We start from the raw sequence: 23,072 nt of genomic DNA, 5'->3' as shown, positions 1-23,072 counted from the left end.
TTTGGAGTGTATAGGTTGCTAACTTATAATGTCGCCATTTAAAAACATTAAACAAGAAAACACAGCCCCTTACCATTTAATGGTTCAGACAAGACAGAGGTATGACATGTAAAAAGTAGGAAGGGCAAAAATCTCAAAAGAAAAGTCATCCTTGCAAGGCGAATGCTCCTAGCTTCATGAATCACTCACTCTCTTGGCTTTCACTTCTCATTTCATCACAGACAGGAATATGAGTCTGGAGTGGCACTGAGGAACTAATACAGGTCTATATCACCTCTACCCTCCCAGTTCTAACATTCTCGGGCTGTATGTAGGGCTGTCAGTAAAGTGTGGCTATTGCCAAGAATATGGTGCAACAGACAGATGTCGCCTAAAAGTCTTTAGCTCTTATTTGGATAAACAAGCAGAAATCAGATCCTCCTGCAAACAAAACCTAATGACAATGACAAAAAAGAAAGTCCCGTTCAAGCTTTAGCATGCAACCTGACAGTACATGCTATTTTCAGAATTTATTGCACACTGAGAGAATTAAGGTTTTTCTTTTCTACGACCATTTAAAATGATCATTTAAGAGACAAATTGGACATTAAGCTGAAATGTTCACAGATGATCTTGATAAAACATCTGGACAAAAATACTTTTTATGAAACATAAAAACTAAATCATCTATGGATAAATACCTTTGCTGGGTCTGAATTTTTGATATAGGGTTCCACACAGTGCGTAATGTTTCCCTGGAGTACCTTCTCAACTCTTGCAACTAGAAAAATTTCAGGATGTGGATTCGTCACTGAGAAGATTCCCTGGAAAAAATTACTTCCGTTAGACTTTTTATATAACCTGGTGCGTACAGCTATTAGCAATATGTTTAGTATAGAATGCTGCTATTCAATATTGACATTCAACATAGGAGCACACCCAAGACCCTGGAAATAAATAGTATTTCCTTTCATATAGGTTTCAAAGCTCCTGATGTTCCCTTCAAAATGAATTGTATATAGTTTGTTACCAGCTTCATATGTGCTAGTCCTCAAAGTTCAGGTGTCATCACTGCTGCTTAGTCTCCTGTGTTTGCAAGGTGCATTATTAGACTGCATGAATACAATGTGTGTTTTGGGCTTAATTTTCATGTGCTAGAAGTATGCATTTCTCAAATGGAACTATATATGCATTTTCAAATATTGCATGTACTTTAGAGCAATTCATTCACATTTAAGTAACACTGATGGTAGTTAAGAGAACAAAAATACTGTTCTATGAAACATAAAAAGTAAATCATCTATGGATAAAGAGATGCAATACATATATGCACACAGTGGAATATTACTCTGCTACAAAAAAGAAAACCTGCCATTTGTGACATGGATAGGCCTTGGGGGTGTTATATTAAGTGACATCAGTCAGGACAGAGAAAGACAAATACTATGATTTTACTCATATGTGGAATACAAAGAAATAAAACAAATGAAGAAAACAAAATCAAGTTCTTCAGTACAAAGAATAAAGTGGTAGTTACTGGAAGGGAAGAGGGTTGGGAAATGGGTGGGGAAGGATAAAGGAGGTCAATTCTATGGCAGTGGATGGAAACGACTTTTGTTGCAGTGTTATGGGTGCAGTGGTTACAATGCTGTACACCTGGAACTTGCATAAATGATATAAATCAATGTTACCAGAATAAAAACTGTATTAAAAAATATAAATCACTGTATTGAAAACATTCCTTTGTTCATGCCTTTGTTGCTGTTCCCGAGCTTTAGTGCTTTCAACACAAAGGGAGGGGGCAGCGGATCTGACTCATTTTGTTTCCGCACACTTTATTGAAAGGCACTAATGCAGACACAACCCAAATTATTTGAGTTTTCTCTGAATGCATGTGGAACAACCATGTCATCCCCCTGTCCACTTCAGCTCCTTCCAAATATAAGTTTCCAAATAGTTTGTTGGTTGCTTGTGTCTGTTATTTAAAGGAGCACCACACACATGAATTTAAGTGGAAAAATCCATCACTGGGACTCCACCCTGGTTTTTTTTTCCTACTCGGTATATTACCAACTGTGTTAATATAGAACTTTCCAGTTTTCAAAACATTTCACACATTGTCTTGTTTGTTACAGATAGAAACCTCTGCAGTAGGCAGGTGTAAGGGCAGGAATGGGCTCATGGTTCTGCTTCTGCTTTTCTGCTTTTCTGCTTCTGCTGGAGTCCCCGTGACACTGCCCTTAAAAGCCCAGTCTTAGCACAGGTGAATCCCATCTACCTGTGCCCACACCCTACTCCAGGTGCCCGCCATCAGGCATGCATTCAGGACCGCAAGGATCCATCATCTATCCTGATGGAAGGAGGGCAGAAAAGCCTGATACTTTTACCTTACCCTACAACAGGGCAGAAGAGTGAATTGAGTGCAAGATATTCATTGAGTCCCTGTAGTGGCAGGAATAGGCACGGTGCAGGTTTTCTGATCCCATGCAGACCGGGTAAAGGAGTAGTCAGAGTCCTCAGTGGTTTTTTGCAGGTCTTTTATTGGGGTTCACCAGGCATATGGCAGGCAGGGGTGCTGGGGGGCCGGGAGGCTGGCAGGCCTCCCAGCCCCCAGCAGGTCTTCACTCTGGGCTCTCCGGCCTTCTCTCAGCTACTGCTTCTCTTGCTTCTCTCTTGGCTTCTCTTTTGGCTTCTTGGCTTCTACTGGTGTCCCCGTGACACCGCCCTTAAAAGCACAGTCTTAGCCCAGGTGAATCCCATCTACCTGTGCCCACACCCTACTCCAGGTGCCCGCCATCAGGCATGCATTCAGGACCTCAAGGATCCATCATCTATCCTGATGGCGGGAGGGCAGAAAAGCCTGACATTTTTCCTTACCCTACAGTCCACCCCCTCAGGGTTTTCTGCCACATAGTCTTCATATATATAATTTTCTTAGCAAACATAAACAATGCAGCTATGGCCCACGAAAGCAAATACATCACAATATAACAAAATACAACAGAACACAATAAGTCCAGGCAGGTTCCCAACCTAGTGCAAAAGACAATTATTGGTACCAGCAGATGAGCCACCAAATCTGCTGCCGAAGGCACTGCTCATACGAGGGAGGGGAATCACTCACGGCATCTACTATATCACACCAGGAGCCGTCAGGCTTCCTGGCCTTCTCTGGCTGTAGTCTCGGCTACAAGCCACACACAGCATCCACCCCCAGGATGCACTCGCTCTGGGATTGGCGATTCTATTCTGTTGGGGGTAATCGCCAACCCTCAGGGTTTCTGTCTGCAGTCGCTCCAACACTCGGCCTTCATAGCCACCCATGCGACTCGCAGACCCCTGCACTCAGGCCAACCCACTGCACAAGCACCTGGGTCGGGGATCCAAACTCTACATTCGGCTTGGGCTCCACCCCAAGCCACGTTCCCCACCCGTCCCCCAAGGACAGGTTCCTCAGCTCCTCACCCTCACTCGACAAAGAGCAGGGCATCACCCACAGGTGATTTTACGAGACCCACAGGTCTTCAGCATACTCAGGCTGCTTAACGGACACTCAAGGCTTCCCAAACTTACATCAGCACCAGCTTTTGCCTTCTCAGTTGGCTTTTCTCCTCTGCCTGGCTGCTGGGCATACACAGGCTGCTTTTGGCCATCAAGGCCCACTGGCCACCCCCAGATTCTCAAAAAAAAAAAAAAAAAGACCACAACCTGCCAAGGTCCTCCGCCTTCTGGCGGGATTTTCAGTCCAAGTCCATTAGGCCTCCCCTTCCATCAGCAGTGGCGAGCTCCGAATCACGGTCCTCTCTTCCCCGATGATTCTTGCTGCCTCGGGGGTCATTGGCTGGTCCTCTTGGGCATTTCCTTCATGCCAGGTCTCATCTTATTCCATAGCTCCTGGACCTTGTCCACCAGTCCCTCCAAGTCTTCGGAGGGCTCTATACCCGTCTGCATGGATCATCTTGCCGACTTACGCCAATTGTAAGGGCAGGACTGGACACAGAGCAGGTTTTCTGATCCCATACAGACCAGGTAAAGGAGGAGTCAGAGTTCTTAGTGGCTTTTTGCAGGTCTTTTATTGGGGTTCACCAGGCATATGGCAGGCAGGGGTGCTGGGGGGCCGGGAGGCTGGCAGGCCTCCCAGCCCCCAGCAGGTCTTCACTCTGGGCTCTCCGGCCTTCTCTCAGCTACTGCTTCTCTTGCTTCTCTCTTGGCTTCTCTTTTGGCTTCTTGGCTTCTACTGGTGTCCCCGTGACACCGCCCTTAAAAAGCCCAGTCTTAGCCCAGGTGAATCCCATCTACCTGTGCCCACACCCTATTCCAGGTGCCCGCCATCAGGCATGCATTCGGGACCGCAAGGATCATCATCTATCCTGATGGCGGGAGGGCAGAAAAGACTGACATTTTTCCTCACCCTACAGTCCCCCAAAGTGAAGCAGTTTATAAGGACCCTGGGTAAACAGCTGACTCAGCTTTGAATTTCCAAGCAGCAGCATGGAGTGAAGGCAATTAAAGCTCCTGGGTTCAAGTTCTGCGCCACCATTTATGAGATTAGGATGTGAATCCTCTCTAAGTCTCAGTTTCTCACCTACAAACTGGGGATGATGAAAGTAATAGCTGGTTCATAAAATTTCTCGTAGGGATTAAATGAAGTAACGCACATTAGGTACACCTGGTTATTACTAGTGTGGCTGAGTGTCTCAAGGTCAGGAACTTGATCTCTGGTACTGCTGGGAACATGCTGACAGCCTGTAGGGTAAGGAAAAAATGTCAGGCTTTTCTGCCCTCCTGCCATCAGGATAGATGATGGATCCTTGCGGTCCTGAATGCATGCCTGATGGCGGGCACCTGGAGTAGGGTGTGGGCATAGGTAGATGGGATTCACCTGGGCTGAGACTGGGCTTTTAAGGGCGGCGTCACGGGGACGCCAGCAGAAGCCGGGAGAGAAGCAGAGCCATGAGAAGAGCGGAGAGAATGTGAGAGAAGGTCGGAGAGCCCCGAGTGAAGACTTGCTGGGGGCTGGGAGGCTGGCAGCGCCCCTGCCTGCCGTGTACCTGGTAATCTAAATAAAAAACCTGCAAAAGCCACTGAGGGGGCCTCCCCAGTGGCGCAGTGGTTGGGCGCTGGGTTGCGAAGCTGCCCGCGGCCTCTGCGGCGCCGGTTCGATCCCCGGCTGCTCCCCGGCCACCGGAGGAGGGTCCCACATGGCGCGCAGACCTCTCCTGCCGCCCGCTGCTCCCCTCAGCAGTGTACTTCGGTCCTTCTGCCTGCTCTGCTCCCCGCTCTGGCTCTGGTGAATTCTCTCACCCTCCCGCGCTTCTGACTGTACCCAGTGCATGTATAAACAAAACAAACAAACAAACAAATAAATAAATAAAACATGCCTCTATAAAAAAAAAAAAGCCACTGAGGACTCTGACCTTTCCTTTAGGTGGTCTGCTGGATCATAGAAAACCTGCTCTGTGGTCTTCCTGACCCTACACAGCCCTAGGATGCAGGTCCCCGTGTTACCTCCGGTTTTCAGATGAGGATGCTGATGCTCAGAGATGCTCATTTTGTAACTGAGGGGCCCCGTGAAAGGGGAGGCTCTCGAGGGCTGTTTTGCCTTTTGTTCCATTAGGACACAGCAAGGTAGCCAGGGAGAAGCCAGGGATCTCGCCCTTTAAGACAAGGCCTCCGGCCCAGGCCTCCTTTCCCACCAAGAAGGCATGGTTGTGCCTACCCCCACCCCAGGTGACTCAGCCATTTCACCGTCCCCTCCCCTCTACCTCTCCAAAGAATGAGTCAGCTCCCCTCACCCCAGGGCTTGGCAGGGCACCTAGTAGCAGGGGCGGCTCTGCACCCCTTCACCAGGTCAACGTCTGCTGCCCTCAAAACTGAGCCCACAGAGCTACAGTGAGGAAGACATCCCCCAAAGAGTTGGCTGCTCCCCCACAATCCCAACCCAAAGTTAGCCCAGGGTGTGACCTTGAGGGATGGGGGGACTGTTCTCTGTCAGAGCATCTGGGAAGGAACTGCCAGGCAGCTGTGACTGGTCACAGTGGCTGTTTGGTGTCAAGGAGGCAAAATTTCTCCTTTTTTTTTTTTAATAGAGGCATGTTTTATTTATTTATTTGTTTGTTTGTTTGTTTTTGTTTATACAAGCACTGGGTACAATCAGAAGCGCGGGAGGGTGAGAGAATTCACCAGAGCCAGAGCGGGGAGCAGAACAGGCAGACTGATGAAACACACTGCTGAGGGGAGCAGCGGGCGGCAGGAGAGGTCTGCACGCCATGTGGGACCCTCCTCTGGTGGCCGGGGAGCAGCCGGGGATTGAACCGGCGCCGCAAAGGCTGTGGGCAGCTTCGCAACCCAGCGCTCAACAGCTGCGCCACTGGGGAGGCCCAAAATTTCTCCTTTCTGAGCCCAACTTTTTCCTTTCCCTGTGGCCACCCCATGGTTCCTCAGGAAGCTACTAGTGAGAAAGACTCCAAGGAGCAGTTGAGGAAGACCTAGAATGGCTCCCAAACACCCAGCATCCGCCAAGCTCTGGGGGCTGCCTCTGCCTGTAGATAACGCTGCCACATGGCTAGGCCTGCTGGAGGGGCCAGGGCTGCAGTCCTTCCTGAGAAGGCTGGGGAGCTAGGATGCTTCCTTCGCACTAGCCTGATGTGGAAGCAATAGAGTGGAGCGGTAATATCCATGGCTTGGAGCCTTCTAGACCTAGGTTCTGCTCCTCATCTTATTAACTCTGACTGTGGGCAAGTCACATGACTGTTTTGTGCCTCAGTTTCTTCATCTATGAAATGGAGATAGTAAATTGTCCCTAGCCTACTTTACTGGGATGCTGTGAGAATTAAATGACTTAAAATACAGATTAAAGTACCTAGACAAATACAATGGCAATCATAAGGGCTTAAATTTTTGCTAGTGCTGCAAAATTGATACCCTGAGATTAGTGTTCATACCTCCTAACTTTCCCCCTCATTCCGACATGGTCCTGCTTCTTAGTACTGAGTGAAAAGAAGCTTAGACGACTACTCCAAAATAAAATGTTCAACTATTTGAAGTCAACAACCATATCTCCTGGGAGCTTTAGTTGATCTGACAAAGGGTGCAAAATGCTAAGCCAGGGCCTCCCAGGGTGGCGCAGTGGTTGAATGCTGGGTTGCAAAGCTGCTGGCAGCCTCTGCAGCGCTGGTTCGATCCCAGGGCGCCAGGCGAGGGCCCCATATGGCGCGCAGACCTCTCTTGCTGCCCGCTGCTCCCCTCAGCAGTGTGTTTCGTCAGTCTGCCTGTTCTGTTCCCCGCTCTGGCTCTAGTGAATTCTCTCACCCTCCCACGCTTCTGACTGTACCCAGTGCTTGTATAAATAAATAAAATAAATCTTAAAAAAAAAGAATGTGAGTGATCTATAAATACTGAACAACATGACATTCAGTGAATACAGTAGATATAAATCATGAGAACACAGTTTGTCTAATATAGATAATGTGATATCCAATATGCCTGCAAGGATGTGCACTGAAATGTTAATAGCTATGATCCAGGGATAGTGTTTTCTACTTTCTTCCTTATACTCTCTCTTGTTTGAATTTTCAACATAATATGCTACTTAGTTTTATCATCGGAATAAAAGGAACAGTATTTTTAATCTGGGAAAAATAAATCTCTTTACAAAGTGAGTTGCTTTGTTCCTAGGCCTCTTCCCACTTTGATTGTACGCCACATTCTGGTTTCCTTTCAGTTGCAAAAGACTAGAAGACAGACCATCAATTCTGCTCAGCCTAACCTCTATGGCCTCCAGTCTGCTTAGAGGTCAAAATGCCAGAGATCTGTTAGACTCTTTCTACAGGGGACTCTTTGCACCAGATGGATCAGACGAGGGTGGCTTTACAGCCAGGACACAAGCAGCCCCTTCCCGTTGCCTTGCCAACAGAAACCCCCTGAATAAAGAGCCTTTGTGCTTCATTAAAATACCTAGTCATAATGGAAATGGGAATGAGAGATGGGAGAGTTACAGTAGGCCTGATTTCTCTTCAAAAATAACAAGAACTTCAGGCAAAAAATATGCATGTAAGTATATGTGCACACACATGTGTGCCTGCACTGCAGCTCACCAACTCCTGCCCTCCTCGAAGACTCAAACCACAGTCCCACTGACAATGTTACATCACTGATTTTACTAGCCAACTATTAGCATGTTCCACTAGTTTCCATTTTTTCCCCTTCAACTTCAGTTACCAGAAAAACACCTCTACATAGACTTCACGAGGAGGGAATGCCAGGGAAACAGCAGCCTGAAACAATGGGGAAATCCAAGGGTTTCTCCTTTGGAATGTGCCACTCAGCCTAAAAGATCATGCTTTACCTGCTTTATGTAGCGTAACTGAGATTCAGCAATTCCATGAATAAAAGACTCGGGTGAAGAGCTTTTAGGGTGTCCATCACTGGCCAGTTGGGCTGAAGTGCCCCACAGCATCTCACGGACAGATGGGGGATTCAGGTCCACGTGAAAGTCAGCTGAAATCTTACAGTTGTTCTTTACATCAAATAAGGCAAGATTGATAAAAAAAGGTTCCACCTGGGAATGAAAACAATCACATTTTTAAACAAAACTTTTGGGGGGGAGGGGGTAAAAATTAGAAAATAATGTTCCATTCCTCATGTTTTTGTAATGTATAGTTCTTTCTCAGTTCAACATTAGCTGAAATTCTGTTAGGGCTTATTTGCATGTAAGAAAGCATTCCAAAACAGCAGGCTATCCAATTTAACTCTGGTCAGGTATAAATAAGTTTATAAGTTACAAATTTTTTTCATGAAGGAAAAGCAGAAGTCACATTGAAAGGTCACATCAATGTTTCTAAGAATAAAATTTAATTCTCTATAGGTTTACTGAAATTACCTAAAAATAAAGCCAATATTATAGAATAGAAATAAATCTTCCCTTTTGTTACATTACAGCTTCCTGGATTATACATTTCAGAGGAACTAATATCAGTCAACATCAAATTACTTGACAAAAGCTTTGCCCCATCAGCAGTTTTGGAAGACATGATTCCTCTCTACAGATGGCATTTGAAAGCTGGTCACAAAGAGAAATTTCATGCCAGATGGCATAAAGATTAACCCTTTACATACAGAACGTTGTCTGCTAGCGCATTTCAGTTACTTTGTATGAGAATAAATCAACCCTATGGGTATCTTTCATGGACAGAACCAGAACCAGAAAATAAAAATGAACATATAAAAGGCCACCATTGGCGATTTTACATTTACAGTTTCAAGTATTTCTGAGCAACTTGAATGGATGTGTGACAGCTAATAATTAGAATTTTCTGTGCAAAATAAAATAAATTCACTCTCAGAATAGTGAGTAATGTTAGCTGATGGCTCAGCATCTTTGGGGCTATAAGGGTTCTTACTCATTGCTATGAGCCAATTTCACAGAAGTAATCTTTCATATCTTCTAACAATTCACAAATTGGAGGATCTTCCAGGTTCTGGAGACAGTCTCTCATAAATGTCAACAACCTATCTGCTTTTTTGAATAGGCAAGATTTTCATGTATCTCTCGAGATTTTGGCAAAGAAATACATGGATGAAATTTTTCCATGTTAAATTTATCACAATATGTGTAATAGAATTTTCATTCAGCACATTCTCAGCACTAAAAAAAAAAGAGAGGCGTTTTCCTTTCTGATTCCAAAGAGGTAGAAAGAAAAGTCATACGTACATTGGTGGGTGGTCCTTTTGCATTGTCTCCAATATGACCCAAGATATTGAAAGTTAAATCGTGGCAATTTACTAGGAAACGCTTATTGCACTTTTCCTCAAATGGCTTTATGTCGGGTTCAATTCCTGAGAAGTCCAACCTCTACAAAATATCAGATACTATGTATCATTTCCAAAATACGAGAGTCAAGATTCACATGAATATAGATCTATTAGCTAAAATTGCACAATCTATCAGTGCTCTGTCCAGTGTTCACTTGAATCCTTTTTATTTTTTCATTTCAGAAATCCTGAAGGGAGATAAGGTTCCAATCTAAAGGAATTGAAAAGCCATAACCTATACTAGAGTCTTTTATGAACTCAATAGGACATGACTCCTCACTTCTCCCACCCATGTGACCTCATCTCCTACCACTCTTTTTTTTTTTTTAAAGATTTATTTATTTATGCATACAAGAGCTGGGGTATAGGCCAGAGGTGTGGGGGGTGAGTGGATTCACCAGAGACAGAGTGGGGAACAGAAAAGGCAGACTGACTCAAATACATTGCTGAGGGGAGCAGCGGGTGAGACAGGAGAGGTCTGCTGTACTGTGTGGGTTGCTCCGTAGCCGGCCGGGGATCAAACTCACGCTGCAGAGGCTGCGGATTGCTTCATAGTGCTGTGCTTAACCCCTTGCACCACCAGGGAGGCTCCCCTCCTACCATCTTGCTTCTCCTCTTCCCCTCTCTGTTCCAGAGACATGGGTCTCCTTGGTTATTTCTCCAGCACGACAAATACACTTCCACTTCTGGGCCTTTGCACTTGCTTTTCTGACAGCCACCCTATTCCCCCAGAGAGTTTAAATGGCTTGCTCCCTTGTTTCATTCAAGTCTCCTATCCATAGAGAGACGGTCCTCAACTCCCTGTATAAAACGGCACACACTCTGACAGTCTAAACTCCTTTCCTTGATTTAGCTAACATTACTTCTTACTATTTATTTATTTAGTTTTTGTTAGTTTTGCCCACAAAATATGTGTCCTGGAAGGGTAGGCCTTTTGTGTTCTTTGTGAAGTATGCAGGAGGCATACTGACATGAATAGGTATGAAAGGCATGGAGAATAACACAATGGTCTCTAACTTGGATGAGTTGGAAAACAGTGCTGTTATGAACTTAGTTGTGAAATAAAAATGAACAGCAGATGGGGGAGGGTAAGTAGAAATTTCAGTTTCGGATGTGTTGAGTTTGAAGTGATACTACTAAGTGGTTGGAAAAATAGGAGAGGTCTGGGTTGGAGATCTGGATTTGGAAGTCAATGGCATCCAGGGTAAGGAGGAGGACAAGGCTGGAACCCTGGGGACCACCTACGTTTAAATGATGAACAGAGGGAGAGGCGTCTGCTTAGGAAACTGATAAACACAGAGCTCAGCTTCTAACAGAGCTGGGGGATGTACCCTGGCTGCCACAGAGATATATTTTTAAAAATTATCAGTATTTCAAAATTAAAACAAGTTTTAAAAAAAGATATTGGGAGTCAAGGAATTCCTCAGCAGAGGAGGAAATCTGTGCCTCCTCAAAGAAATTCAGAGAATCCTCCTCAGCTCCCATAGCTCAGGCACTCCAAGTTCATCTGTTCATGTTAATGTCTGAGCAGACTTACAAGTGATTATAGCACAGATTGTAAGACAACTTACTCCACTTTCACTAAGGCCAGAGACATGGCAGACAGGAAATGACTGGGTGAATCCCAGCAGAATATACTGCCTTTATGGAAAACTCAAGCCAAGAAACACAAAAATTTTTCTCCACTGCCTAAGTAATTCAAGCCAAAACAGGTATTGTGCCTGAAGAGTCTTAGATAATTATAGCTCTTCTGGCCTAGCCTGCACCACTGACAAAATCCTCCTTAAGCGAGCCTAGAGTATGATATTCATATATGAAAGCATGATTTTTTTTTCTTCCGCTGAGTCTATTTTCTACAAGAGGAACACCGAGGTGTGGGACTAGACAGCTCCCACTGAACACTTATCTGTGGAGCCAGGTGGCAAGTCATTGTTATGGAGATCGATTCTAATTTCCACCCATTTATCTGCTCTCCTTTCTTCTTACTCAGACCTGGAATGCGAGGAGTCCACTGTACTAAACCACGCCAGTTCTCAAGCCTTTCCCTTCAATGGCTCTGGATGCAAACATTAGGATCCAGGGCCTGCCCCAGTAATTCAAAGTAGGAGGCAAAACCTTCCATAGCCAGTGTTTCTTTATCCTCTAAGGCCTTTGGGTAGAAAACATCTGTCTCTCTAGACTATGAATTGTGGCCAAAAGAGAAAGATGGCATTTCACCTAGAAAAGGGACTTGGCATACCTGGGCTTCTCTGAGATGAGATTGCCTTCCATAATCAAGATTAATTTTTTTTATCCTTAGTTTCATCCCAACTGTGAATTTTTCTCTCACTGATAAACAGCTTAAACCATAAAAGCCGTTCAGTTCCATGACCACAAAAACACTACACCACAATTTTTTTTTAAAGATACTGGATTTGGTTTCAACCACAGTCAATTGGCTTCTTTGTACACAATGAAAGAGCCTGACATGGCCAATTAGAGGCCAATCATTGTGGGGGGGGGGAGCAGGGGAAAATCAAAGGCTCAGACAGGCCTGGAACAAGTAAATTTCTGAATGAGTAGCTTAGGACTAATATTTCTGAGGCCTGCTAGATTATTTTTGTTTTAATCGCATAATTTACAAGTAATATTGCTATGGGGAAGCAAAGAGACGATGAAATATTTTGCTTATTTTTCCCAATTTTATTTTTTCATATGACATTTTTATTAAAGACAAATGTCTGCATTATTTATCCACTATATACTTTTCCATTTTCAAACTAAAAAAGAATTTTAATTAGAAAACCATACAAGGCAAAATAAAACAAAAAGAAAATCAATCTTCCCCAAACTGTTTTATATTTTCATGATCCATTTACACTGAGGAAAAAATTGTGATGCCTATATGAAACATATTTTCAATTTGAAAAAGAACCCTGAAGAATTCCATTAGCAATCTCATGTAGCAAAACTGAAAAGAAAACCAAAAAAATAAGTCATCCCCCAAATTGTTATATTTTCTCATGAAATATTTTCCAGTGGGAAAAACATTTGTTAACACTTACACACAGTAGCATTTTTCCCTTTAAACAAATCAGAAAATTAGAAATTATCATGGAATTAAATATTAACTGCATGTATCTTAGTACAAAAAGAACCTAACTCCCAAGAAAGATGTTTAAAATACACATCTGCAATAAACCTACACTTCCTGCATCCCTTTCCATTTAAAGTGGGATTAGGCCAGACCTGAAAACTATGCTGGTTCTACATCTAAAGTGGAAAATAAATCACATCTCATATGACTTGGTGTTCTTTATAATGCAGACACTCACTGCTGAGAGATCACAATTGTATTTAATGTATTAAAAGAGCACTGAAACATCATTAGGGGTTCTTTAATTTATCCATTTTGAGGAATGAGATTAAGTAAAAAGAATATAGGAACTGAGGGAAAAAAACACATATTCGGTCCTAAGCTGTTTGTAGATGTGATAGTCCTCAAGTGAAGTTGTTTGTTAAGCTACCTTTCAAAAAGAACCAGACAAATAGAAAGCAATCAATGTTCCAGTGACACAAAAAGCAGTGCTTTCACCATTTCACAGATGTTGTTTATCTGAAAAGGCAACAATTCTAATATTAAACATATATATCATTAATACCTGAACTTCCGAATCAAAAGAAAATAGATTCTGTCTTCCATCAGCTCTACTGAGTTTGTTTAGCTGCTCAGTTTCTCTTCCATACTAAAATTAAGAAAAAAAAGAAACAAATATATACCCACACATATACGAACACACACCAATTACTTTATTCCCTTCAAAACAGTATTAAATACTATGTGAAACTAGCAATCTGATACAGTTCAAAGTACACTATTCTGCACGTGCATGTACGTTAGATAAAATACTTGCCACAGAATCACTTTCTGTTTGATCCATAATAAGCACTAGATCAGATTCTTATACTTTCTATAAGCCTCTCACAACATCAAGAATATTGTTCAACTCACTATAGTACAAAAAAAAGGAACCCTCTTGTTTATTTTTCTTTTGCATCCAAAATCACTTTGGTTCTTTTTTGTTCATATCCATAGTGCCAGCCATGGAATATTATATACAATTCTGATCCCATCACTTAAGGAAAAACATAATGGGTTATATAGTCTGGAATGAAAAAGACTCACAGGGGATATATTAATATCTACAAAATCACAGAAAACACAGTTCAGGGAATCATGAGTACATTCCTAAATTTCAAAAAAAAAAAAAAGCTTTAAAGTTTAAGAGAAGGGTAAGCTTAAAACATAAAAAAAGTAACTTCTAAACTCACGCAATTTTGTAGTCCAAGAAAAGGAAAAATGTGAAAATATAAATAGGTTTGACAAATGAATAAGTGGATCAGTCTTCTAATCTGTTACAGCACAAAATCCACAGAGCGAAATATGTAACCTACTAAAAGAGGTATGATAATCACCTCTACACTTAAAACTGGCTTACTTCAAACTCCAAAGAGCCGAGTAATCACCACAAATGATGTTTTATCACCAAAATCTTTATTTGATGAAATGACTCGTAAACTTATGCATTTAGAGAGAAACTATATTATTTCCATATGAAATTAACATTTATAAAGCATTAGATTGAATATCATGTTCAATCTACATTAGTATCTCCTTGAATGAAGAATATTAATTTTGTGAATTACAGAGTAATTAAATTGACTAAGCATAGCAAATAAAGTTAGTAAACTCAGAAGTACCTAGGCATCTAGGGAAAAAAAAAATAAGATTTTCCAAACTGTTATCTGGGACTTCCAAGTTCCATCTTCCAAGTATAACTCTTCTTTCATTAACCTCTACCTATTTTACTAATTTGCTGTCTTATTTTTAACTTAGAAATGGCACTGCCAAACAGAATCCAGCATTGAAACTTGAACAGCTCATTCTGCATCATCTCAATTGAAGGCAAGTTGCCATAAGAAAGATGTACCTTCATCAGTTCCGGATGCATGCTTCTTTCCAAACTGGCCATGATGTTCTCAGCTTTTCCTTGGCTGCTAATTTCATCATCTGCAAATTCATTAAAAGCAGATGTTCCAAACCATACAGACCATTACTAATCACCTAAGAGGAATACACTATCTCTCCCACCCCATCCTCTCCTAAGAGATTTATGGCAAAGAATTTACATTATGAAAGCATCGGGAAAACTTTAATGGACTTTTGAAAATCTGCCATGAATTCCCGATCTGTTTTAGTCTGGCGATATTTCACGTGTCAGAGTCCAGGCAGCATCAACTCTTCAAAACAATCTATCAAGTTGCATAGTTACTTTTAATGATCAAGTATGTTAACCTTCAAGAGCATATCCACCCTACACAAAGGATATTCTCGTGGATTAAAGACAAGGGTTTTAACTCAAAAATGAATTGTTAAAAAATCCTGACCTTGTGCTGTTTCTACCGTGTCCTTTTTCTCTTGCACTAAACTGTCAGTATTGATCTGAATAATCTTTTTCAAAGTTATCAGCCATTCCTCCATTTCCTGCTCAGTTTCAGCAGCCAGATAATGGCTATACTTATCTAACATCTTGAGTTCAAAAGCATGACGGCGCATTTTGGGGCACTAGAGGGGAAAAAAAAATATGTTCTGTTAGTTTAGCTGCTCTTTTTAATATTACATTTGTTTATTTATTTAGACCTCAGCTTGGCACATATATGTCAATATTTTCAAGAAAGAATTGCTTCTTTCATCAATAGACAGAAACTTCAAGATGGATGAGTATGTCAAACATACCTTAACTTTGTTCCGCCCCCCCCGCCCCCCACTCCAGGTAGTGAGGGCAGCATTAGATGCACAAAGTTGGCATGGAATAGCACTTGTTGAGTAATATTCACATTTAAGATAATCAAACTACTATTGCAAAAATAAGCAAATGCTTTACTATTTCCATCTGGCTAAGTGTTCCTTCCATATTTACAGATTTTCAAAATCAATTCTTAAAAACAGGCTATATGAATAAATCTGGTACTTGCATTCTATCACACCATAGAATGTAATGTTGCTACCTCACTCACCTTATTGTGTATGATATGAAAAGCATCACAGTAGCAGGAAAGACTGTAGTCGATTCACATTAAATTGTAACTCTTTGTATAAAATATGGAAATGGCCTCTGCTGAACACTCACATATAAAGAAAATAACAAGCCACCTCCTTCCCACAAAAATAATGACACATTCTCTTATTTTATCACCTTCTCTGTCCTGACCAAAGAAATGACATGCTCCCCCCACCCCCAAATATCTCAACATTCATTTCAAGAGAGGCTCATGAATCAATAATTTTCCACTGCATGGTCATCATTCAAGAGGGAACCGAGAAAGTTCCTTCTTCTCATCTTCAAAGTATAGTAAAGGATGAAATGAAACTGCTGTAGCAAGTCATAAAGATTTATATATTTCAAAATAACCGGGAAGAGGGATCATAAATGATGGGGAAAGCAGATCTGTGAGCAGTATAAAGAAAGGTCAAGCTGGACAAGAGCTAATTGAGAAAACCTGCGGACTGTGTGCACCTCTCTTCTGGTAAGAAAGCTGTTACCTATATAAAAAGAAGGCACCTTCTAGTCACATGGATCTTTGCAGTTTTTAAAATGTTTTCTCTAGTGAACTTCATGACAATCTCTTTTACTGGAATAAACAGACATGATTAATTCCAGTCCACTGTTCTGAAAATTTAGATTTGGGTAGTTTGAGGGTGTCTCAAGCCAACACCCACTAGCCAGCCCAGGTTCCTTGCTACACTGGCTGTAACAGCTCCTATCTCTTCATCCACTGACTTCCTCTTTAGATAGCCTCCGTGTTTTCCACCCCTTCTCCTTTGTCCATGCCCCTCAGGAATTCAAATCAGCAAACATTTGATAAACTCCCACTGTGTACACAACCGCTGACTATTACAGGGGCCGCCACCGTGAGGAAGACACAGTCCCTGTAATCTAAAAAGGAACATGCAGAATGAACCCCCATGTAGTGTATGTGGGAGATTAATCCCACTTAGCAGGCTCGAGGCAGAGGAAGGAAACAGAACACAATTCATGTGGATGTACCATTTGAGCAGAGTCGTCAAAGATAAGGTTCAAATAGGAACAGAAAGGGAAAGTAAATATCAAGAAAAACAAAAATGAGCCACATATGTGTGAAATTCTGAGTGGTGCTGTATGGTCTGACTAGAGCACAGAGTGTGCATGGGGAGCAGAGGGGATGAGGTGAAAAAGGCCCAATCCCTCTCGGCCTGCACTGCCACAGTAAGAGCTTTTCATCTCGCTCTGCAGGACACTAAGTCAAGAGCCAAAGGTTTCACACAGACAAACAAAGTATGCCATCTGTGTCTCAGGAAGGTGGACTGGAGCAGGACAACAAAGAAGGCGAGTCTCTAAGTGAGAGAGGAAAAGGGGGAACCAGCAGGAAGGGCAGGAAGAAAGGAAAGAAGGTAAGAGAGTCAAGAGGCACTTGAGGATCCAGACTCAAAAGCACTGGGGAAACGCGTGCATCTGGGCACAGAGTAGGAGTGGAGCACTGAAGTGGAGTACTGCAGAGGATTCTCAAGGGTCTAGTGTGAGTCTTTTGGTGGACAGAGATACCATGACCCCAAGACAGGAAAATGCTGAGGTTCTTTGGAACCGTCAATACCCCAAGCCCCCCACCAGGAAAGAAAGTTGACCCCCATCCCCTTACCTGAACAACATCAATGCAGGAGTCCAAGTAGATGCAACCTTTAGATTCTTTTGAATTTTTCTCATCTTTATAGGAGTTGAGACTATAGGAACCATCAGGAATTTGAGTTAAGTAAAAATAGCGTCTCTTGAATACCTGCAGGGGTGAGAGCAGCAAAGAGACATTCGTTACAGACACGCTGCCTTTGTATAACTTCCTGGGGTAAAAAAAACCTTAAAGGACTTGTCACAGGCCCAAGGTCTGGACAATCTGGACCCAACCCTGAGAAGTCCTTAGGATAATTATCTTCATTTTTTTAAGATGGAGAATTTGAAGTCAAGTGGACTTATTCTCAGTCAGACATCTAGTGGAGATTAAACATTGTAAAGGCTATATTTTTATCTACATCACTACCCATTTCACTATAGCATTCTTTTCCCATTTAATTGCAAACCATCACTGTGGTCTTATAATGGCATTGACATCACCATAAATCCAAACACAGTGGACCCTTGAACAACATCCATTTGAACTGCAGGGGTCCACTTACACACAGATTATTTTTAATAAATGGCTCTCTGTTTCCACAGGTTCAGCATTCACGAATTCAACCAACCTCAGATTTATGCTTGTCATTTTCAATCACCCGTCTGATTTTCCAGCATGCTCTCTATTTTAAGAATTTTCATTATGGAAAGAGGACTATTTGACAAGTATAGTCCTGAAAACAACTTCACTTCTGGCTAAGTACCTGAAATGTTAACAATTTACTTCTTCATAGCATGAGTAAGCAAAATATGGCAACATGGTAAGGGCTATTTCTTTTTAGCAAAACCAGTGAAGAGAAACAATATGCCTGTAGTTATTTTTGACTTGTTGAATTATCATTGATTTTTAAATGAATGGCAAAAATATAGCAATGTGAGGAACACCCTAACAGGTTAGACTGGTAAATGGTACAGCTTCTATTTCAGGGAGTGGCAGTGTGGGATATACAGTATCAACAGAAAGGAGGCCAGGTAGAAAGTATGTTTGTTTTTCAATGCTAATCAGGATAATGTCACCACATTATAATACAAAGGTACACAAAGTGCGTGTTTCTCATATACATTAATCTCCCACATGTAAGAATATACACATGTATTCTCACATTTGATTTACCACCTTTAAGTTGACTGAAGTTATAACTTAAAAAAAAAAACTAGATTCACATACAAGAACAATGTTATACAAAATGGTGATTTTTTTTCATCACAATGGTTCACATTTTATTTAAGTTACATACTGAGCTCATGTCCAGTGAATAAATAACTATTGAATGCTTTGTGCAAAACATCACTTTTTAAAAGCTACTGCAATAATTATGTATAAGGAAAAATTACAAAACACTTTCCAGCAAAATTCATTAAAAAAATTATAACCAGATTAGAATCTGAACTATGTTCAAATATAAAATTCAGTGGAACCTATAGATTTCTGTAGAACCCACTGGCAGAATCCACAGCCAGCAACAAAGGGGCAGAGGCTGGGAAATTACAGCACAAAACATGTGTGGCACAGAGTCAAATTAGAGTCTGTGAAATTTTTTTTCACGTACAGCTACCTCCCCAAGCAAAGATGTTTTGTGGCAACCTCCACTTCCAATATAGCCAAGCACATTACAATAGAGATGGAAAGGGATTTTAAATTACTGTATTTCACGTCCTATACCATTGCAATTATGCCTAAATGTGATGGTGAGGTAGGCAGCTCATGAATCTGGGAAAAGGGCAGATGTCTGCAAGTCACAGGATCTTGATTCTCATCCCAGCTCTCCTGCCAAGCAGCAGTGAAACAGTCTAATGCTGCTTCTCTATTTCCTCCTTTGTAAAATGATGGCACCAGACCAGATGATCTGCAACATCACTTTTTTTTTGATCTACAAATAATCTTATTGAAACCAAACAAATAACACAGCAGCCTCCTAAATTGGGGGCCATGCTCCCCATGCAATTCCCCTACAGGCTAGAAGCACAGGAGTTTTACAGAGTATGGCATTTTCCTCTCTATAGAAATCAGACTGCCAGCCCAATAACACATTTCTAGCATTGCTTCTCATTTTGATATTCTATGATATATACTGGGTTGCAACTTCCAGGAAGCTTTTATGATGCTTTTCAAAGAAAAAAGGCACATCCCAATTCTTTCATATGGAACAAAAAGGGAAACCAGAAATAGATGTCATTTCCCTGACATCACTTAGATTTCCTGGAAGCTACTGTTTGGGTATAGGTCTGTGTGCTTTTGTTCCCATTCAAAAACAAAAAACAAAAAAGAAGACAACTATTAAAAAATGAGTATAGAGAACAGTGATAACTACTCTGTAGCAAACCTTTCATCTGAAGGTTTCAAGCCCTTGGTCACCGACAGCTAATTCTTTTTTTTTCTTTAATAATAAATTTTATTTTTATATTCCCCATACAATTGCAACCCCCCCATTCTGACCCCAATCCCTCCCCTCCCGCCCCCCACCCCCCCAAAAAGTGTCTCTGGTTCATAATGTTTTGTTGATTTTGATTTTCACTTTCTTATAGTTATTCATTTTCCTGGTCCCTTATTTAAGTTTTCTAGATTCCTGCTATGAGTGAGACCATCCGGTATTTTTCTTTTTCTTTCTGGCTTATTTCGCTGAGCATGATCCCTGCCAGCGCCATCCATGTTGCTGCAAATTGCATGTGTTTATCTTTTTTGAATGCTGAGTAATATTCCATGGTATATATGTACCACATCTTCTTGATCCAGTCATCTATTTTTGGGCATTTGGGCTGTTTCCAAAGCTTAGCTATTGTAAATAGAGCTGCTATAAACATAGGGGTGCAGGTGTTCTTTGGAATTGATGTTTCTGTGTCCTTTGGGTAAATACCTAGGAGTGGAATTGCTGGATCATATGGAAGCTCTATGTTTAGTAGGTCCAGAAATCTCCACACAGCTCTCCACAGTGGTTGGACCAGTTTGCACTCCCACCAACAGTGCAGAAGAGTTCCTTTTTCTCCACACCCTCGCCAACATTTGTTGTTGCTAGTTTTTTTAATATGTGCCATTCTCACTGGTGTATGATGTTATCTCGTGGTAGTTTTGATTTGCATTTCCCTGATGACAAGTGATGTTGAACATTTTTTCATATGCCTGTTGGCCATTTGCATTTCCTCTTCAGAGAAGTTTCTTTTTAGCTCTTCTGACCATTTTTTGACTGGATTATTTTCTTTGTTGTTGTTGAGTCTCATCAGCTCTTTGCAGATTTTTGTGATCAGTCCTTTATCATTAGTGTTGTGTGCAAAAATGTTCTCCCAGTTGGTGGGGTTTCTCTTTGATTTTGTTATTGTCTCTTTTGCTGTGCAGAAGCTCTTTAATTTGATGTAGTCCCAGCTGTTTATCTTTGCCTTCGCTATCACTGCTTTGGGTGATGTGTCTGTAAAGATATCTTTGATGTGCATATCACGTAGTGTTTCGCCTATATTTCCTTCTATGTTTTTTATGGTTTCAGGTCTTATGTCTAGTTCTTTAATCCATCCACTTGGGCGAAAGCAACATTACCCACATTTTACCTCAGAGCAATCTGAGAGACCAAGAGCGGGCTTTCAAGTTCATACAGGCGGGTAATGGTAGAACTGGAACCAGAATGAAGACAGTGACCCATAGAGGAGAACTTTGTCCAACCCCTGAACAGTTTCCCAACAAGGTTAGAAGGAATAAACCCAAAATTCTCCCTCTAGCCTGGGAGGCTGTGTGTATAATCAGGCCTCAGATTACCTTTTGGACTTCATTTCTTTTTTTTTTTAATTGAGGTAACAGCAGTTTACCACACAATATGCAGAGGCACAGGTCTAGAAATAACTTCCACCGCAGCAACTGCAGGAACCATATCATACCCACCACTAAAGACTGGACTTATTTGCCCAGTATGCTGCGCCGGTGACGCTGGCTTGCCTGCTGGTCCTCAGCCACCACTGGCAAGCTCTTTGGGTCTCTGCCATTTTGGTTTCCTTGGCCTGACAACCTCTTCCCCTACAGATCCACACAGTTCCCTCTCACTTCTTTCAGGTGTTTCCTGAATTCCATCTCCTCTGAGAGGCTTTCTAAGGCCCCCATCCCCACAACCCATCCCCGTCCTAGCACTCTGTTTATGTCTTTTATAGAACGGCTACTGTCCAAATATAACTTATTCATCCGATCTGTTTATTGATTTTCTGTCCATGTCCCCAGGACTATTAAGGTGCATGTCTCATTATCAGATGTTCCCCTCAGTACCTGTAATAGTGCCAGAACTCAATAAAGTTTTGCAAAATGAATGAATGAATGATTCATTCTCCAGTACAGATTGTCAGCGGTCCTATCCCATAGGATGGTGTTTCTCTGTAATGCCCAGATTCTTCCTCTCCTCCTCACCTTCATTATTTTTCTTAGATGGCAAACACAGCTGAAAATTCCCCACCTTAATCAGTGTAAAGCATGAGTCCTAATGAGTGGCCCACTCAGACCACCCAGAAGAATAAAACAGACAGGAAGCCAAAGGAGATAATTCCCTGGAATCGGGTCCTGCCAAGTCTCCCGAAGCCCCCAAGCCGTCTGGATGACAACCTTTTGAACATTTGCCACATGACCCTTTCTGGAGCAGGAACAAAGGTCTTTTGTCACTCAGATGAATCAAAGATAGAAGCCAGGCAGGAAAATATGAGTATCTAGTATCCTCAAATGAGGAGAGCCTTTTCTCATTTATACAACAAATCTTAAGAATGTTTACCAATGTGTGTTACCTACAGGGTAATTATTTATGGCTCAATTACATGAATCAGGAGCCCTGAGAAAGGATGCTTTAGAGGTGAAAGTAGGAAAGGGGTGGGGATGGGGGGCAGTAGAAGCACTGTAGAAGTGGGATGGGAGAAATGGACTTAATATCTGAGAACAGAAAAGGAGAGGCAGCGAGGAAAAGGAGAAAGGAGGAGAGAGAAGAGACATCGTGTGTCTGGGAGCTGTTCTAAGCAAAGATGAAAGAAACAAAGAGGAGAAAACCCCACGACTTCGCAGAAAACGGAGTTGCACGTAATTACACCAGAATGTCAGGAACTTGGTCCTGCTGAAGAACCCCCACCAGTCGGTTGGCATCTCAATATATCACCCATCTCTCCCCACCATATCATTTTACAGTCCTACCAAGTTTTAATATAATACAAAGGTCTAGCCTCTGGGAAACTGGTTAAAAAGCAAATCACTTTTCTTAAAGAACTCCACCATATCGGGGCACTGAAGTTTTTTGTAAGCATTTAGTTTGAAGCAAAGTCTACAGGAGGGGTCTACCATCCTTCCCATTACCAATGATTTTCATCAAGTTTATTTCAGCCTGTTGCAGCCCTGCTCAAATTTTCAATGAGCCTCCATTACCCACATTACCATATACCAGAGCCAACATTCAACATGCTCTCCGATCCTACTAATAACAAAATAATAGTCTCTGACCTCTGCAGAGAGTTTACTACTTTATAGTCTCTGGCTAAGTGCTTGCCTCAGATTATATCATTTAATTTAATTTCATCTCATAATGACCTCAG

General features: G+C 41.9%; 1 protein-coding gene across 1 annotated transcript in view; it reads right to left on the bottom strand.

The window, feature by feature from the left end:
• DOCK11 (dedicator of cytokinesis 11) overlaps positions 1 to 23,072 on the bottom strand; it is a gene marked incomplete at both ends in the record, with an annotated part of 174,457 nt that overhangs the window by 94,189 nt on the left and 57,196 nt on the right. The window contains 7 exons of the mRNA XM_084259069.1: positions 681 to 803; positions 8,327 to 8,539; positions 9,692 to 9,832; positions 13,434 to 13,517; positions 14,763 to 14,842; positions 15,220 to 15,397; positions 17,509 to 17,643. Of these exons, the coding sequence (XP_084115195.1) occupies positions 681 to 803; positions 8,327 to 8,539; positions 9,692 to 9,832; positions 13,434 to 13,517; positions 14,763 to 14,842; positions 15,220 to 15,397; positions 17,509 to 17,643 (954 nt within the window). The remainder of the gene's footprint in view (positions 1 to 680; positions 804 to 8,326; positions 8,540 to 9,691; positions 9,833 to 13,433; positions 13,518 to 14,762; positions 14,843 to 15,219; positions 15,398 to 17,508; positions 17,644 to 23,072) is intronic.

Source organism: Talpa europaea (assembly GCF_964194135.1).
Source record: "Talpa europaea genome assembly, chromosome: X".
In the NCBI taxonomy this organism is placed as follows: domain Eukaryota; kingdom Metazoa; phylum Chordata; class Mammalia; order Eulipotyphla; family Talpidae; genus Talpa; species Talpa europaea.
The sequence above is the reverse complement of the archived record's forward strand: the minus strand, read 5'-3'. Positions and strand labels throughout refer to the sequence as shown.